At 46.7% G+C, this 18,452-nt stretch overlaps 2 protein-coding genes across 4 annotated transcripts in view; one reads left to right on the top strand and one right to left on the bottom strand.

Moving 5' to 3' along the window:
• LOC106564354 (soluble calcium-activated nucleotidase 1) overlaps positions 1 to 4,728 on the top strand; it is a 21,462-nt gene extending 16,734 nt beyond the window's left edge. For both annotated transcript variants that reach the window (XM_045690902.2, XM_045690903.2), the window contains 3 exons: positions 2,789 to 2,929; positions 3,132 to 3,335; positions 3,578 to 4,728. In XM_045690902.2, the coding sequence (XP_045546858.1) occupies positions 2,789 to 2,929; positions 3,132 to 3,335; positions 3,578 to 3,948 (716 nt within the window). In that variant the 3' untranslated portion in view covers positions 3,949 to 4,728. The remainder of the gene's footprint in view (positions 1 to 2,788; positions 2,930 to 3,131; positions 3,336 to 3,577) is intronic.
• LOC106564358 (protein O-GlcNAcase) lies at positions 4,723 to 18,401 on the bottom strand. 2 transcript variants are annotated; one of them, XM_082958665.1, is made up of 17 exons: positions 17,972 to 18,401; positions 15,868 to 15,919; positions 15,630 to 15,727; positions 14,920 to 15,050; positions 14,551 to 14,722; positions 14,135 to 14,233; positions 13,816 to 13,955; positions 12,846 to 12,996; positions 12,460 to 12,567; positions 12,025 to 12,293; positions 11,223 to 11,397; positions 11,021 to 11,106; positions 10,466 to 10,558; positions 9,382 to 9,467; positions 8,812 to 8,932; positions 8,501 to 8,618; positions 4,723 to 5,245 (listed from the first exon to the last, which is right to left on the bottom strand). In XM_082958665.1, exons 1-17 carry the CDS (start codon positions 18,045 to 18,047, stop codon positions 5,109 to 5,111), a joined length of 2,112 nt encoding a protein of 703 aa, XP_082814791.1. In that variant the 5' UTR covers positions 18,048 to 18,401; the 3' UTR covers positions 4,723 to 5,108. The 2 variants fall into 2 exon arrangements, with proteins under 2 accessions (XP_082814791.1, XP_082814790.1); XM_082958664.1 differs by having other exon boundaries at positions 12,460 to 12,570; positions 17,972 to 18,400.
• Between the last annotated feature and the right edge of the window lie 51 nt (positions 18,402 to 18,452).

An 18,452-nucleotide genomic window follows, 5' to 3' on the forward strand; every position in this document is an offset into this window, starting at 1 on the left:
AGGTTTTCCTCTAGGATTTTGCCTGTGCTTAGCTCCATTCCATTTCTTGTTTATCCTGAAAACTTACTCAGTCCTTAACAATTACAAGCATACCCATAACATGACGCAGCCACCACTATGCTTAAAAATATGGACAGTGGTACTCTGTAATATGTTTGGGACAAATCCAATACAACACTTTGTATTCAGGACAAAAAGTTAATTGCTTTGCCACATTATTTGCAGTATTACTTGTTTAGTGCCTTGTTGCAAACAGGATGCATGTTTTGGAATATTTTTTATTCTGTACAGCCTTCCTCCTTTTCACTCTGTCAATTAGGTTAGTATTGTGGAGTAACTACAATGTTGTTGATCCATCCTCAGTTTTCTCCTATCACAGCCATTAAACTCTGTAACTGTTTTAATGTCACCATTGCCTCATTGTGAAATCCATGAGTGGTTTCCTTCCTCCCCGGAAACTGAGTTAGGAAGGATGCCTGTATTTTTGTAGTGAGTGGGTGTACTGATACACCATCCAAAGTGTAACTAATAACTTTACCATGCTCAAAGGGATATTCAATGTCTGCTTTTTATGTTTACCCATCTACCAATAGGTGCCCTTCTTGGTAAGGCATTGGAAAACCTCCCAGGTCTTTGTGGTTGAATCTCTGTTTGAAATCCACTGCTCGACTGAGGGACCTTAAAGATAATTGTATGTGTGGGGTACAGAGGGGCGGCAGGTAGCCTAGTGGTCAGAGCGTTGGGCCAGTAACCGAAAGGTTGCTAGATCGAATCCCCCAGAAGACAAGGTAAAAATCTGTCGTTCTGCCCCTGAACACTATTCCTAGGCCGTCATTGTAAATAAGAATTTGTTCTTAACTGACTTGCCTAGTTAAATAAAGGTTAAATAAAAATAAAAACATGTAAATAAAAGATGAGGTAGTCATTCAAAAATCATGTTAGACTATTATTGCACACAGAGTGAGTTCATGCAACTTATGTGACTTGTTAAGCATATTTTTATTTCTGAACTTATTAAGGCTTGCCATAACAAAGGGGTTGAATACTTATTGACTCAAGACATTTCAGCTTAGCATTTTTAATTAATTAGTAAAAATGTCTAAAACATTATTCCACTTTGACATTGAGGTATTGTGTGTAGTCCAGTGACATAAATGTAATCAATTTTAAATTCAGGCTGTAACACAACAACATATGGAAAAAGTTAAGGAGTGTGAATACTTTCTGTACTTAATATTAATGAAGGCTGCGCTGGGTGCATCATATTGACCGGTCGATCATCATATTGGCCGACTGATCATTATATTGACTGACCGATCATCATATTGACTGATCATCATATTGACCGACTGATCATTATATTGGCCGACTGATCATTATATTGACTGACCGATCATCATATTGACTGACTGATCATTATATTGACTGACCGATCATCATATTGACTGATCATCATATTGGCCGACTGATCATTATATTGACTGACCGATTATCATATTGACTGATCATCATATTGGCCGACTGATCATTATATTGACTGACCGATCATCATATTGACTGATCATCATATTGACCGACTGATCATTATATTGACTGACCGATCATCATATTGACTGATCATCATATTGACCGACTGATCATTATATTGGCCGACTGATCATTATATTGACTGACCGATCATCATATTGACCGACTGATCATTATATTGACTGACCGATCATCATATTGACTGATCATCATATTGGCCGACTGATCATTATATTGACTGACCGATTATCATATTGACTGATCATCATATTGGCCGACTGATCATTATATTGACTGACCGATCATCATATTGACTGATCATCATATTGACCGACTGATCATTATATTGACTGACCGATCATCATATTGACTGATCATCATATTGACCGACTGATCATCATATTGACTGACTGATCATTATATTGACTGACTGATCATCATATTGTCTGACTGATCATCATATTGTCTGACTGATCATCATATTGTCTGACTGATCATCATATTGTCTGACTGATCGTCATATTGTCTGACTGATCGTCATATTGTCTGACTGATCATCATATTGTCTGACTGATCATCATATTGTCTGACTGATCATCATATTGACCGACTGATCATTATATTGACTGACTGATCATCATATTGTCTGACTGATCATCATATTGTCTGACTGATTGTCATATTGTCTGACTGATCATCATATTGTCTGACTGATCATCATATTGACTGACTGATCATTATATTGACCGACCGATCATTTTATTGTCTGACTGATCATTATATTGACTGACTGATCATCATATTGACTGACTGATCATCATATTGACTGACTGATCATTATATTGACCGACCGATCATCATATTGTCTGACTGATCATCATATTGTCTGACTGATCGTCATATTGTCTGACTGATCATCATATTGTCTGACTGATCATCATATTGACTGATCATCATATTGACCGACTGATCATTATATTGACTGACTGATCATCATATTGTCTGACTGATCATCATATTGTCTGACTGATTGTCATATTGTCTGACTGATCATCATATTGTCTGACTGATCATCATATTGACTGACTGATCATTATATTGACCGACCGATCATTTTATTGTCTGACTGATCATTATATTGACTGACTGATCATCATATTGACTGACTGATCATCATATTGACTGACTGATCATCATATTGACTGATCATCATATTGTCTGACTGATCATCATATTGACTGACTGATCATTACACCCCCAGGTATGGAGCTGTCGGAGCTAGTTGCGTTCAACGGTCACCTGTACAGTGTGGACGACCGTACAGGAGTTGTCTACAGGATAGAGGGGAACCAGGCGGTACCCTGGGTTATACTGACTGATGGAGACGGGTCTGTCTCAAAAGGTCAGTGTTTTGTGTGTGTGTGTGTGTGTGTGTGTGTGTGTGTGTGTGTGGGGGGGGGGGGGGGGGGGTCTGTGTAGGGCTCAAAACAGAGTTGCCGGCTCTGAAGGATGAGTGTCTGTACGTGGGGGGGGGGGGGGGTCTAGGTAAAGAGTGGATCACAAGGCCATACTGTAATAACCTCTAACCCTTGACCTCTGTGTAGGGTTCAAGGCGGAGTGGCTGGCGGTGAAGGATGAGTGCCTCTACGTGGGTGGTCTGGGTAAAGAGTGGACGACCACTACCGGAGAGTTCATCAACGACAACCCCCAATGGATCAAGGTGGTGGGTTACCGCGGCGACGTGGAACACGAGAACTGGGTGCCGCGTTACAACGCCCTGCGCAGCGCAGCCGGGATTCATCCACCAGGTGAGGAGTCTAATACACCTGTCTTTAATCCTCTTGGTTCCTGGAAGAATGTATGACACACCCTTTAATGTTTGTGTCACACTAACTCTCTCTGTTCCTCTGAAGATGTCACCTTTTCTATTGTCTCTTCTCCGAGGCGACCTGATACATCAAGTCAGTTGTGTAGAAAAACACTCCCTCGATCATCTCACCATCTCTGTCAACTGGGTTAATCTCACACTTTCTCTCCTTCTCCCGTCCAGGTTACCTGATCCATGAGTCTGCGGCGTGGTCCGACCGCCTCCAGCGCTGGTTCTTCCTCCCCCGCCGCGCCAGCTCCGAACGCTACGACGAGATCACCGACGAGCGCCGCGCCACCAACCTCCTCCTCTCCTGCCCCTCGGATTTCGGCGACATCACCGTGGGGCGCGCTGGACCTCTCCACCCAACGCACGGTTTCTCCTCGTTCAAGTTCGTACCGGACACCGACGATCAGATCGTACTCGCGTTGAAGTCGGAGGAGGACGCGGGGAAGATAGCGACGTATATCCTGGCATTTACGTTAGACGGGAGGATGTTACTGCCAGAGACGAAGATAGGAGACCTGAAGTATGAAGGACTGGAGTTTATTTAAAATGGAGGGATGGGAAGGAGAGATCCTTAGGAGAGACTGGAGAGAGGGTTGGATGCAGAATACAACAGGACAGGTTGTTAGAACTTACAAACATCAGCTACCTGTGACCTGACACACCTGAGGTAGGAGGACTCTGTTCCAGGAAGGTCCCGGTCATCAACAAGGTTGTCCAGAAAAACGACTAGTGTTTGACAGACACCCTAAGATTCTTCACATGGGCAACTTCCTGCCCCCCAAAAGGAGTCTGGGTAATGTAGTCCACTAAGTCTGGGTTTAAACAGGCAGCCCAATTCTGAGGTTTTTACCCATCACATCTGACTGGTCAAAATAATTGGCTGCATATCTAAACGCAGCCGTAGAAGACCTATAGTTGAACAGTGGTCAAACAACGGTGACGCTCACAAGAACAAAAATACTAAAATTGACAAATTTAGTCGGCACAAATCGGAAAGAAACATTTTAAAACTGAGCATTAATTACCTGAAGTTGTCCAGTAAGGCCAGTAATTTTGGGGGTTTTCTGTTAATGTATATATTTTTTTTAACGTTTGACTTCTGAAGAGGACCCTTGTTTAAAGTAACACTGCCTCAAACGCAGAACTTAGATGACGTTGGGTTGTCAACATTTACCAGACGTTGAACAGACTACTGAATAATCTTCTTCCACCAGCTATTATGTTAATAACTTGTTTTCTCTCTTTTAAAAACAGAACACCTCAGATTAAAATGTTGGTTGAATAATGGACAGCTTACCACAAAACATGGGTCATACAGATTCAAATGTGTCAAATCTTTATTGATCAACATAAAACAGATACATTAGTTAGATCCTCTTACAGGCTGATTTAAATGCATCAGTCATTCCATTAATATGGGATTGTCCAGTTCAGTGAAGTCATAATTTAAAACATACCATTAACTGATTGGAATTCACAAAGAGACGTTCCACAAATACTGTCAAACAATGTGGATCCCATTGACAAACTTGATCAGATACATTTCACACATCATCCTAGAGTAATTAACACATGGCCATTAAACAAGATGTTTTTTAATCAAACGTTCGTCTCTTATCCAAAAGGCCATTTTAAAAACCTGACCATGTAGTATTGCAAGGTGGCGACAAGTTTACAAGCTGGTTCCCGTGGCAGCCATCTTTATTTACAAGCTGGTTCCCATGGCGATGACATCCTGAGGCTGCCCCGCCATTTTGAGCGTTGTGAAGGAGCCCAGTTTAGAGTAGAAGTCAAACATCCTCCTGTCACCCTGCCTCAGCTCACAGAACACACCTCTGGAACCTGCAGGAGAGACAGTGTAGATTCAGATTTTAACTACAGTCAAATGATGAGGGGAAAAGAATGTGAGGAACAAGACAAACTGAATGAGGGGCTGTACATAGACGTGTGTTAGTTCCGATAATCCAGCCCGATGCCATCTGGGAGAGAAGCACCATCTGGCATAAACACATCTGACCCATTTCTGGATCAGTAACGGAATCCTACTTTATATTGTGCCAATATTCAATTCCCCACCTCTAAAGCAAAAGCTGAAAGTGCTTGAACCCCGGGTCTGATTACTAATAGGTCAAGGGTATTGTTGAACTCTGACATCATCACGCTGCATAGCAGCCATCACACTAGGCCAGGGTTCACTCCAACCCTGTTCCAGGAAGGCCACCGTCCTGTAGGTTCACTCCAACCCTGTTCCAGGAAGGCCACCGTCCTGTAGGTTCACTCCAACCCTGTTCCAGGAAGGCCACCGTCCTGTAGGTTCACTCCAACCCTGTTCCAGGAAGGCCACCGTCCTGTAGGTTCATTCCAACCCTGTTCCTGGAGGGCCACCGTCCTGTAGGTTCACTCCAACCCTGTTCCTGGAGGGCCACCGTCCTGTCGGTTCACTCCAACCCTGTTCCAGGAAGGCCACCGTCCTGTAGGTTCATTCCAACCCTGTTCCTGGAGGGCCACCGTCCTGTAGGTTCACTCCAACCCTGTTCCTGGAGGGCCACCGTCCTGTAGGTTCACTCCAACCCTGTTCCTGGAGGGCCACCGTCCTGTAGGTTCACTCCAACCCTGTTCCTGGAGGGCCACCGTCCTGTAGGTTCACTCCAACCCTGTTCCAGGAAGGCCACCGTCCTGTAGGTTCACTCCAACCCTGTTCCTGGAGGGCCACCGTCCTGTAGGTTCACTCCAAACCTGTTCCAGGAAGGCCACCGTCCTGTAGGTTCACTCCAACCCTGTTCCAGGAAGGCCACCGTCCTGTAGGTTCACTCCAACCCTGTTCCAGGAAGGCCACCGTCCTGTTGGTTCACTCCAACCCTGTTCCTGGAGGGCCACCGTCCTGTAGGTTCACTCCAACCCTGTTCCAGGAAGGCCACCGTCCTGTAGGTTCACTCCAACCCTGTTCCAGGAAGGCCACCGTCCTGTAGGTTCACTCCAACCCTGTTCCTGGAGGGCCACCGTCCTGTTGGTTCACTCCAACCCTGTTCCTGGAGGGCCACCGTCCTGTAGGTTCACTCCAACCCTGTTCCAGGAAGGCCACCGTCCTGTAGGTTCACTCCAACCCTGTTCCAGGAAGGCCACCGTCCTGTAGGTTCACTCCAACCCTGTTCCAGGAAGGCCACCGTCCTGTTGGTTCACTCCAACCCTGTTCCAGGAAGGCCACCGTCCTGTAGGTTCACTCCAACCCTGTTCCAGGAAGGCCACCGTCCTGTAGGTTCACTCCAACCCTGTTCCAGGAAGGCCACCGTCCTGTATGGTTCACTCCAACCCTGTTCCAGGAAGGCCACCGTCCTGTAGGTTCACTCCAACCCTGTTCCTAGGAGAGGCCACCGTCCTGTAGGTTCACTCCAACCCTGTTCCTGGAGGGCCACCGTCCTGTAGGTTCACTCCAACCCTGTTCCAGGAAGGCCACCGTCCTGTAGGTTCACTCCAACCCTGTTCCAGGAAGGCCACCGTCCTGTTGGTTCACTCCAACCCTGTTCCTGGAGGGCCACCGTCCTGTAGGTTCACTCCAACCCTGTTCCAGGAAGGCCACCGTCCTGTAGGTTCACTCCAACCCTGTTCCTGGAGGGCCACCGTCCTGTAGGTTCACTCCAACCCTGTTCCAGGAAGGCCACCGTCCTGTAGGTTCACTCCAACCCTGTTCCAGGAAGGCCACCGTCCTGTTGGTTCACTCCAACCCTGTTCCAGGAAGGCCACCGTCCTGTAGGTTCACTCCAACCCTGTTCCAGGAAGGCCACCGTCCTGTTGGTTCACTCCAACCCTGTTCCTGGAGGGCCACCGTCCTGTAGGTTCACTCCAACCCTGTTCCAGGAAGGCCACCGTCCTGTTGGTTCACTCCAACCCTGTTCCAGGAAGGCCACCGTCCTGTTGGTTCACTCCAACCCTGTTCCAGGAAGGCCACCGTCCTGTAGGTTCACTCCAACCCTGTTCCAGGAGGGCCACCGTCCTGTAGGTTCACTCCAACCCTGTTCCTGGAGGGCCACCGTCCTGTAGGTTCACTCCAACCCTGTTCCTGGAGGGCCACCGTCCTGTAGGTTCACTCCAACCCTGTTCCAGGAAGGCCACCGTCCTGTAGGTTCACTCCAACCCTGTTCCAGGAAGGCCACCGTCCTGTAGGTTCACTCCAACCCTGTTCCAGGAAGGCCACCGTCCTGTAGGTTCACTCCAACCCTGTTCCTGGAGGGCCACCGTCCTGTTGGTTCACTCCAACCCTGTTCCAGGAAGGCCACCGTCCTGTAGGTTCACTCCAACCCTGTTCCAGGAAGGCCACCGTCCTGTAGGTTCACTCCAACCCTGTTCCAGGAAGGCCACCGTCCTGTAGGTTCACTCCAACCCTGTTCCAGGAAGGCCACCGTCCTGTAGGTTCACTCCAACCCTGTTCCAGGAAGGCCACCGTCCTGTAGGTTCACTCCAACCCTGTTCCTGGAGGGCCACCGTCCTGTTGGTTCACTCCAACCCTGTTCCAGGAAGGCCACCGTCCTGTAGGTTCACTCCAACCCTGTTCCAGGAAGGCCACCGTCCTGTAGGTTCACTCCAACCCTGTTCCAGGAAGGCCACCGTCCTGTAGGTTCACTCCAACCCTGTTCCAGGAAGGCCACCGTCCTGTAGGTTCACTCCAACCCTGTTCCAGGAAGGCCACCGTCCTGTAGGTTCACTCCAACCCTGTTCCAGGAAGGCCACCGTCCTGTAGGTTCACTCCAACCCTGTTCCAGGAAGGCCACCGTCCTGTAGGTTCACTCCAACCCTGTTCCTGGAGGGCCACCGTCCTGTAGGTTCACTCCAACCCTGTTCCAGGAAGGCCACCGTCCTGTAGGTTCACTCCAACCCTGATCTAGTGCACCTGATTCTAATAATTAGCTGGTTGATCAGGTTAATTACAACTGGGGTTGGAGTGAAAACCTCCAGGAGGGCATCTCTACAGGAACACCGTTGGAGAGTCCTGCTCTAGGCTCAGTCAAACAGTGACCAGAAACCCACCATGCAGGTGCACAACTACAAGGGAGTCAGCACCCTAATCACAGTAGTGGCACTTGAATATACAAGTTAACTCACCACTGGTCTTCATCAACGAGAGCAAGCTGCCAATCATACGCCTGGCGGGGGCGGGGTCTGTAACCCGGGGGTGGAGCTGCATGGTTACCAAGGAAGGGAAGTCCCCTGGCAACGCCCTCTACAAGAAAGACGGGGGGAAGAAAATATCAAATCGTATTTTCAGAGTCAAGGAACTCCATACAAAACATCTGAAGTAATACAGAGAGACAGAACTGAACTACAACCATATAGAATAATGTTGGGGTCAATGATTCAAACAAGACCAAGTCATATTCCAGTGTGTGATTGTGCCGTTGGAACCTAGCGGTTACCTGGTTGTTCAGTGCAGCTGCTGTGGCGTCAGTAAGGCCCAGGGCATACCCACACACCCCCCTCTCATCCTCCAGAACCAGGCCACAGTTTGGGGAGGGGGACAGCTGCCCTCCTGCTAGCCTGGGGAGAGAGTGAGGTACACTGGGACATTACATACTGGCTGTCTAGACAGAAGGTCAGGACAAGCACACCCATCACTGATCAGAGACTGTCCAGAGTGGATCATTGGGGAGTCATGCTGTACACTCCCTCACCCATCACTGATCAGAGACTGTCCAGAGTGGATCATTGGGGAGTCATGCTGTACACTCCCTCACCCATCACTGATCAGAGACTGTCCAGAGTGGATCATTGGGGAGTCATGCTGTACACTCCCTCACCCATCACTGATCAGAGACTGTCCAGAGTGGATCATTGGGGAGTCATGCTGTACACTCCCTCACCCATCACTGATCAGAGACTGTCCAGAGTGGATCATTGGGGAGTCATGCTGTACACTCCCTCACCCATCACTGATCAGAGACTGTCCAGAGTGGATCATTGGGGAGTCATGCTGTACACTCCCTCACCCATCACTGATCAGAGCAGGTAGGGCTGCTGCAGGAGCCTTGGCCTCTCCTCTCTGCATCTCCATGTGGATCTTCTGTATCTCAGTCTGAAACAACAGAGATGTTATAAAGACAAAATCAATAAAGATGTCAGCTAGCCGATACATGCCTCACGTATTACAGAGGTGGTTTGGTGAACCAAACCTAAAACGCCCGGGCTAGCTAACGCCCGGGCTAGCTTATAACTACACACGTTAGCTTCTTCATGCATCAGCTAGCTTCTTAATGAGAATGAAACGCGCGAGTCATATTAGCATAATTATTAAAACAATAGAGTACCACAGTATGAGTCAGAATAGCCATAAAACCTAGCATCATTCATTTTTCCCATAAGGGATTTTAGAAACACATAAAATAAGGGCTGTGTTGTGTAGGTTTACCCTGGCGTGACGTTATGTAAATCCCCCCATCAGACAAGGTGACTTATCAATATATTCACCTGTATTTACCTCCCAAAAATGTAATGCTAATGTAGCTATCATACAGAACTACAAATGCCATGACAGACAAATCGATGTAGTAATGAATAAATTGACTAAAGTTCTTTATATGGACAATTCTGTGAACTGTCTTGACACAATACCTGTTAGCAAAGGTGTCAACTAGAGATGACTGCAGGAGCTTGCAGGGATTTGTAGTTTTGCATGATGTCTACTTTGATGCTAATTAGCATTTTTGATGCAGAATAAATAGTGCCGAATATATTGATAAAAGTCGCCTTGTCCTAGAGAGATTTACATGGTTATCAAAACGTCACGCCAGGGTAAGCCTACACAAAACCCAGCCCTTATTTTAAGTGTTTCTAAAATCCCTGATGGGAAAAATGAATGGAGGAAAAACGTTTGGAACCATTTCCCTGTTTGACTCCTAGGTTTTATGGGAATTATGACTGTGGTGCTCTATACTACAGGCTTTCGCTCAGTGGGCTAACAGTCTTCTGGCAAAACACTCAGAAGACCTGGTTTCCATTCCCAGTCGGTCCACATGTCTCGTATATTTTAACAGATATGTCCGAGTCAGTTCTAGATATATTGAAATAACTAACCTTGTCTTCTGGGCAGAAGGGTCGTATAGAATACACTGATGTCATAGGAGGGTGACGGAACAGATCTCTGTTACCATGGCAAGGCAGCATTCTCTAAACAATAAACAACAGCAATACTATCGTCATCAACCAGTCAGTACCAAGTCAATGATCCCTTTGTTATGCCTGAGAGATCAATGGCTCTGTCTAGGTGGTTGTCTGTGATCCCCCTGTGTGTGTGTGGCTTGTCATTGTTTGAGTGTTGATGTGAATGTGACGGCGTCATTGTGTTTTGGTACAGCAGAAGTACATACAGCTGGAGTGTGCTCTGTGTTGTGCATCACATTGTACTCGTCGACTTGACACAAATAGTAGCAAAAAGTGAATGTTGAACTTTTGTTGCACACATCCCAGTAACAATTTTGGATGACATAATTACATTCAAAAAAGTTTGACTGCAGAATTTATTACGCAATGTTGATAAAATGACACTGTCGACCGATTGAGAGGTAAGAGGCATACAAAAGTTAAATAAATAAAATCTCGTTAAAGGGGTGATGGGGGTAAGCGCCGTACCTGGAACTCCCCGGAGAGACCCCCTCTAAACCCCCAGGGCTCTGGGTCGTCAGTCATCACCTGGGCTGAGGGCCTACTCTGCCCCCCTGTGGACACAAACAATATTACACCTGAATGACAACCTGTATGCTTAGTAATTGTTTGCCGGTGCTGCTTCATGTGTCACACACGCACACACACTATTCCCCCACCCCTGCTGTACCCAATTGTTTGACGTAGGCGCGGGCCAGGGTGACACCACTCTTGATGTCACAGATGTAGTTGTAGAGGTCGTAGAGGATGCTCCGGTTGGGGGCGTTGGACAGACGGTTAAACATGGTAAACACAGCAACACACATCACGTCAAAACACTTCGCCCTGGAACGCCACTCTGCTGTCTGGAGAGAGGGAGAGAGGGGGGCCGAGAGATACATGCAGACAGAGACAGAGAGAGAGAGACAGAGAGAGGGAGTTAGTGAGAAAGAGAGAGAGAGCGTGTTAAAGAGTTGTCAATGTAAGTTCTTACAATTTCCACATCAATACAGATTCTTAAATTATTACATTGATTGATTGAGTTCCACTCAGTCTCCATATCCCACACTACCTTCAGCCAGTCCAGTCCCAACACACACACTCCTCACCATCTCAGTCCAGTCCCAACACACACACACACACTCCTCACCATCTCAGTCCAGTCCCAACACACACACACACACTCCTCACCATCTCAGTCCAGTCCCAACACACACACACTTCTCACCATCTCAGTCCAGTCCCAACACACACACACTTCTCACCATCTCAGTCCAGTCCCAACACACACACACTTCTCACCATCTCAGTCCAGTCCCAACACACACACACACTCCTCACCATCTCAGTCCAGTCCCAACACACACACACACTCCTCACCATCTCAGTCCAGTCCCAACACACACACACACTTCTCACCATCTCAGTCCAGTCCCAACACACACACACACTCCTCACCATCTCAGTCCAGTCCCAACACACACACTCCTCACCATCTCAGTCTCTGCCTCTCCCACTGCTTCTCTGTGTGCTTTCAGCCAGTCCAGTTCTCTCAGCATGGTTCTAGCAGTAGAACCGTGTTCATACGGCAGGTAGAACAGTTCTGAGAGTAGCTGGAGATCGTCCAGGGTCAGGGGTTCTGCTGTGAACAGGGGGTTGTCCCCAGAACCTGGCACGTACACGGGGTCTCCCACGTCAGTCTGCATGGGCTCCTCGTCAGAGGACTCCTTCTTCAGGTGGGTGGGGTTCAGAGGTCGAGGGCCTGAGGTGAAGACGACAGCCAGAGAGTTAATTCACAATGAATAGATGTAATTAAAAAGTGGATCTGGAATCACGGTCCTCATGGAGACTAGGATGTGTCGTTTTCATGCGTTTGCCCACTAGGGGATAAATAAAGTTGTATTGAATGGTCATCTTTCCCTCTGTACCTCCAGGCTGGTCAGTGCTGAGGAACTCCTGTAGCCAGTCAGTCAGGGCCAGGGTGAGGGCTCTCTTTGGGCTGTAGCAGGGGTCTGAGCCTGCCTCGTCATCATCACCTGCTGGGGCGACGACATAGTTAAGGGTTAGTTTAACTCCGTGGCATTGTGGTCCATCCTAAGATTAGAAGGTTGGGGGTTCGATCCCCCTGGTTGAGTCATACCAAAAGACTCTAAAAAATGGGTGTCGATGCCTCTCTGCATGGCACTCAGTGGATGGATTGGGGGCAAGGCCCTGCGATACACTAGCGTCCTGTCCAGGGGTTATTTGTACATCAAGCTGCCTCACATAAGACATTAAAAGGAGTGTAAAACAGTAACACCTCATAGATACTCACTCATCTCCACGTCTCTCCGTCCTCCTACTCTTCCTCCTTCAGACCGGCACCACGTCGCCAGGGTATGGATCGCCACGAAGTTAGGGTAGTACTCGCAGTTAGGGTTGGTCAGCACCCCTCTCAGCTTGGGGATCAGGTCTGTGGGACGATCCTTAGGAGAGGAAGAAGGGGGGGGGGGGGGGGGTTCAGCCTGACCGGGAAACTATCCAAGGTGGATTAATGGAGAAACAAGCAGGATATGTGATGAAGGTTTGAAAGACACTGTCGGCAGCAGGGTTGGTTGGGTTCAATTCAGGCTCACCTCCTTGTGAACTTGCCTGAACTGAAATTGTTCCCAAGATCCCACTAGAAGAGGACCACAGTAGTGGAGGAGAAAAACTTCTCTATTATTCTACATCTACTATTAACATACTCCCTGTCTACCACACTGTTTATAGAACACTGCTTATAGAACAATAGTAGTGCATTATATAGGCAATAGTGGTTGAATAGACAATAATTATCCTAAACCTTCCACAATAGAAGGTGAACAGAAACACTTATTAATAATAGAAACCTTGTATGGTCTCATCCTCTGGGGTCATAGTATTGATAATAGAAACCTTGTATGGTCTCATCCTCTGGGGTCATAGTATTAATAATAGAAACCTTGTATGGTCTCATCCTCTGGGGTCATAGTATTAATAATAGAAACCTTGTATGGTCTCATCCTCTGGGGTCATAGTATTAATAATAGAAACCTTGTATGGTCTCATCCTCTGGGGTCATAGTATTAATAATAGAAACCTTGTATGGTCTCATCCTCTGGGGTCATAGTATTAATAATAGAAACCTTGTATGGTCTCATCCTCTGGGGTCATAGTATTAATAATAGAAACCTTGTATGGTCTCATCCTCTGGGGTCATAGTATTAATAATAGAAACCTTGTATGGTCTCATCCTCTGGGGTCATAGTATTAATAATAGAAACCTTGTATGGTCCCATGAAGATTCTCTGGGGGTCGTAGTCATTGGCGTGGATGTTGTCCCAGATAACCGGCGCCCTCTTCAGGACGGAGGACACCTCTACAATGGACTCTACCGTGATGTGGTGGGACACCACCTTAGGACCTGCAGGACAGGATAGCATAGCGGGGGTTAGATTGGGTGCCTGATAGTTTGAACACTGTGCTTTGTAATGTCCTTAAAACTCACTCATCCGAGGAAACATTCCAGCAGAAAAATTTAGCAAACGTACTATAGTTGTTGGAAAACAAAACAAAGGAAAGTGACTTCCTGTCTGCTCTCACCTGTCCAGAGAACATCAATCCCAGGTAGGAGGTTCTCTCCCACAGTGTGAAGGTAGGCCGACTGGGAGACGTTAGGAGTGCAGAATGCTGCACAATAATCTGAAACAAACCACAACACACACAGACATTCTAGTCTTTGACGACACTTGCAAAAAGCAGCAAATTGCGAGAAAATAAATAATTAATATTGAATTTTAAAACAGGGTGTGTCCAATATGGCTACCAGCAAACAACATGTAATGGAACACTGCTTTTAATTACAATGACCTTCTCACTGTGTGGTTGTCTGACATTGGAATGTTGATATGGAACTGGAATGTCCAGTCTAGATCCTTCTGATTCTATTTCTATGGGTCTGACTGACCGTTCGTCCATTCTAGATCATTCTGAGGTGATGGTCTGACCTCTGACCTCACCTGTGGGGCAGAAGAGGAAGGTGTCAGGCTGTCCCAGGTGTTTGAACACCTCGTTGGTGACAGCTACCTGGGCGTGGGCGAACGAGCTGAATGCCTGCTTGTCCGCCGGACACATCTCTGTCTCGATGTCGTCGAAGAGGAGGGAGAAGGAACTGCAGCCAAACCCACTCACCTGGAAGAAGAGAGGGGAGGAGAAATCAGCTTTTCCTCACAGGCCACACTTTCTCTCTGAACATAGTTCTAGAACCCCACCTGGTCCAGTTCTAGGCTACCATACTTCTAGAACCCCACCTGGTCCAGTTCTAGGCTACCATACTTCTGGAACATCACTTGGTCCAGTTCTAGGTTACCATGGTTCTAGAACATCACCTGGTCCAGTTTCCTCTTCAGGGTGGCAACCTCTTTGGGGTTGGAGAATGTGATGTCCAGACCAGGGGAGATGGCGTAGATGAAGTCCACTCCGTTCTTTTTCGCTGCAGTTATCAGAGCAACCAGTTTCTCTGGAACAGACAATTAAGATTCACCCCAAATGGCACCCTATTCCCTTTATAGTGCACTACTTTTGACCAGGTCAAAGGTCGTGCATTATATATCCTGTACAGATTAGGGAAGAGGGTGCCACGTCAAAGTAAAAAAAAAATACAATTTTAACTTGACTTAACCAGGTAAATGGATTGACAAGAACACATTGTATTTGTCCATGTCTCAAAATGACTACCTATAGCCTAAAGTCATACACCATCTACTTTTACTATCTGGGGGAAATGGTGTCATTCGAGACAGAGGCTTTTACAACAATGTGATAGTTGCTAAGTAGATCAATTAAATCAAAGTAGATCAAAAGGTAAATGGGAGTGGATCTTCAGGTCAAAGTGAGGGCATCAACGATGATCTGACATGACAACATATCAAGACACAATATGGAGCTGCATCTCCTAGGCAACGCCACAACAACAACAACACACATCACAATCACCATGTCTCTTATCTGAACTAAGGGTGGGGTGTAACTAGGTGGTACTGATGTAGGGGTCAGGGGTTTGCAACGCTGTGTGTGTGTGACGCTGTGTCCTCCTAACCTGCCTCCTCAGGTGAGTACAGGTCCCTCCAGTACATTCTGTGTTTGTAGTCATCTTTAGGGGCGTAGAGGTACGTGTTCAGACCCCACTTCTGCTCCCTACAAAAACAAACACACTGTATGAGACACTTCCGGTAAAGCAACAACTTCCTGTAAGGACTGGATAGGTGAAAGGAACACGGTGAAGAAGAGGGAGAGAAAGAGTATGGGTGAGTGTGTGTTTAGAAATGGTTTACTACCTCTGGAAAAGCTCAGTCCTCTGTTCCATAGTCCATGGTCGCCCGTAAAAGCCTGAGTGAAGCAAAGGTCATATAAACTTTTAGTTGTCATGCATAACGTGGAGCACAGAGTGTCATCAAGGCAAAGGGTGGCTACTTTGAAGAATATAAAATATATTTTGATTTATTGAACACTTTTTAGGTTACTAAATGATTCCATATGTGTTATTTCATAGTTTATGTCTTCACTATTATTCTACAATGTAGAAAATAGTAAAAAATTAAGAAAAACCCTGGAAGGAGTAGGTGTGTTCAAACTTTTGACTGGTACTGTATATATATCAGGAATGGGTAACTCCCGTCCTCCAGGGCCTGATTGGAGTCACTCTTTTTGCACCAGTTAATTTGATCAACTAATCATGATCTTCAGTTTAGAACGCAATTAGTTTAAATCAGCTGTGTTTGCTAAAGACAGGGGAAACGTGACACCACTCAGGATTGGAGTTTCCCCATCCCTGATATAAACTCAGCAAAAAAAGAAACGTTTCTTTTTCAGGACCCTGTCTTTCAAAGATAATTCGTAAAAATCCAAATTACTTTCATTTGTAAAGGGTTTAAACACTATTTCCCATACTTGTTCAATGACCCATAAAATATTAATGAACATGCACCTGTGAAACAGTCGTTAAGACACTAACAGCTTACAAGACGGTAGGCAATTAAGGTCACAGTTATGAAAACTTAGGACACTAAAGAGGCCTTTCTACTGACTCTGAAAAACACCAAAAGAAAGATGCCCAGGGTCCCTGCTCATCTGCGTGAACGTGCCTTAGGCATGCTGCAAGGAGGCATGAGGACTGCAGATGTGGCCAGGGCAATAAATTGTGATGTCCATACTGTGAGACGCCTAAGACAGCGCTACAGGGAGACAGGACGGACAGTTGATCGTCCTCGCAGTGGCAGACCGCGTGTAACAACACCTGCACAAGATCGGTACCAGGACCGCATAATCCCTCCATCAGTGCTCAGACTGTCCGCAATAGGCTGAGAGAAGCTGGACTGAAGGCTTGTAGGCCTGTTGTAAGGCAGGTCCTCACCAGACATCACTGGCAACGTCGCCTATGGGTACAAACCCACCGTCGCTGGACCAGACAGGACTGGCAAAAAGTGCTCTTCACTGACGAGTCGCTGTTTTGTTTTACCAGGGGTGATGGTCGGATTCGCGTTTATCGTCGAAGAAATGAGAGTTACATTGAGGCCTGTACTCTGGATTGGGATTGATTTGGAGGTGGAGGGTCCATCATGGTCTGGGGCGGTGTGTCACAGCATCATCGGACTGAGCTTGTGGTCATTGCAGGCAATCTCAACGCTGTGCGTTACAGGGAAGACATCCTCCTCCCTCATGTGGTACCCTTCCTGCCGGCTCATCCTGACATGACCCTCCAGCATGACAATGCCACCAGCCATACTGCTCGTTCTGTGCGTGATTTCCTGCAAGACCGGAATGTCAGTATTCTGCCATGGCCAGCGAAGAGCCCGGATCTCAATCCCATTGAGTATGTCTGGGACCTGTTGGATCGGAGGGTGAGGGCTAGGGCCATTCCCCCCAGAAATGTCCGGGAACATGCAGGTGCCTTGGTGGAAGAGTGGGCTAACTTCTCACAGCAAGAACTGGAAAGTCTGGTGCAGTCCATGAGGAGGAGATGCACTGCAGTACTTAACGCAGCTGGTGGCCACACCAGATACTGACTGTTACTTTTGATTTCTACCCCCCCCCCCTTTTGTTCAGGGACACATCATTCTGTTTCTGTTAGTCACATGTCTGTGGAACTTGTTCAGTTTGTCTCAGTTGTTGAATCTTATGTTCATACAAATATTTACACATGTTAAGTTCGCTGAAAATAAACGCAGTTGACAGTGAGAGGACGTTTCTTTTTTTGCTGAGTTTATATGGTATATACAAATATACCATATTATTATAATCTGATACATGCACTGAAATGTGTGGCTTAATGTAACTACATTGAATCAAAACAGACACTATTTGTAGGCCTTTCCTACAGCAGGCTATTTGATTGACATCTTACAGTAGACCATTTGACGTGATGACGAGGAGAACTCTCACCTTCCACCACACCACTGATGAACCTGCGGGTCTTCCCCGTCTCGGCTGCCGCCTTGGAAGCGCTCGGCTTCGGCATGGTTTTCTCCAAGTTCTAGGTAGTTTCAATTTGTGTACCTGTCCCGGAGATGATTTGATCAGGCGTTAGATGAAGCCTTTAGTAGCACATCGAGCTAGGTAAAGTTACTCAATGACAATCGATCACTGAAAATGGCCTAGCTGTGTTTGTCAACCACGTAGCTCTGCATGGGATTTTATTTAAATGATAGTTGAGTTCCTTATTGCTCCCTAGTGCGCAGACTCAGTAGCTCGCCAAATAAATCGATACAAGTTGTATTACACAATTAGACAGTGGAATGCCAATCACAGGAAGAATCATAATTAAAAGTGAAGAAAATATTGTTTTAGTTAACCATGCGCGTGTGCAATCGTGAAAAGATCGATGTAGGGCTACTGGTTGGTGCGTGCTTAAAGAGACAGTGCA

The sequence above is a fragment of the Salmo salar genome, chromosome 12 (genome assembly GCF_965601325.2).
Source record: "Salmo salar chromosome 12, fSalSal1, whole genome shotgun sequence".
NCBI lineage: Eukaryota > Metazoa > Chordata > Actinopteri > Salmoniformes > Salmonidae > Salmo > Salmo salar.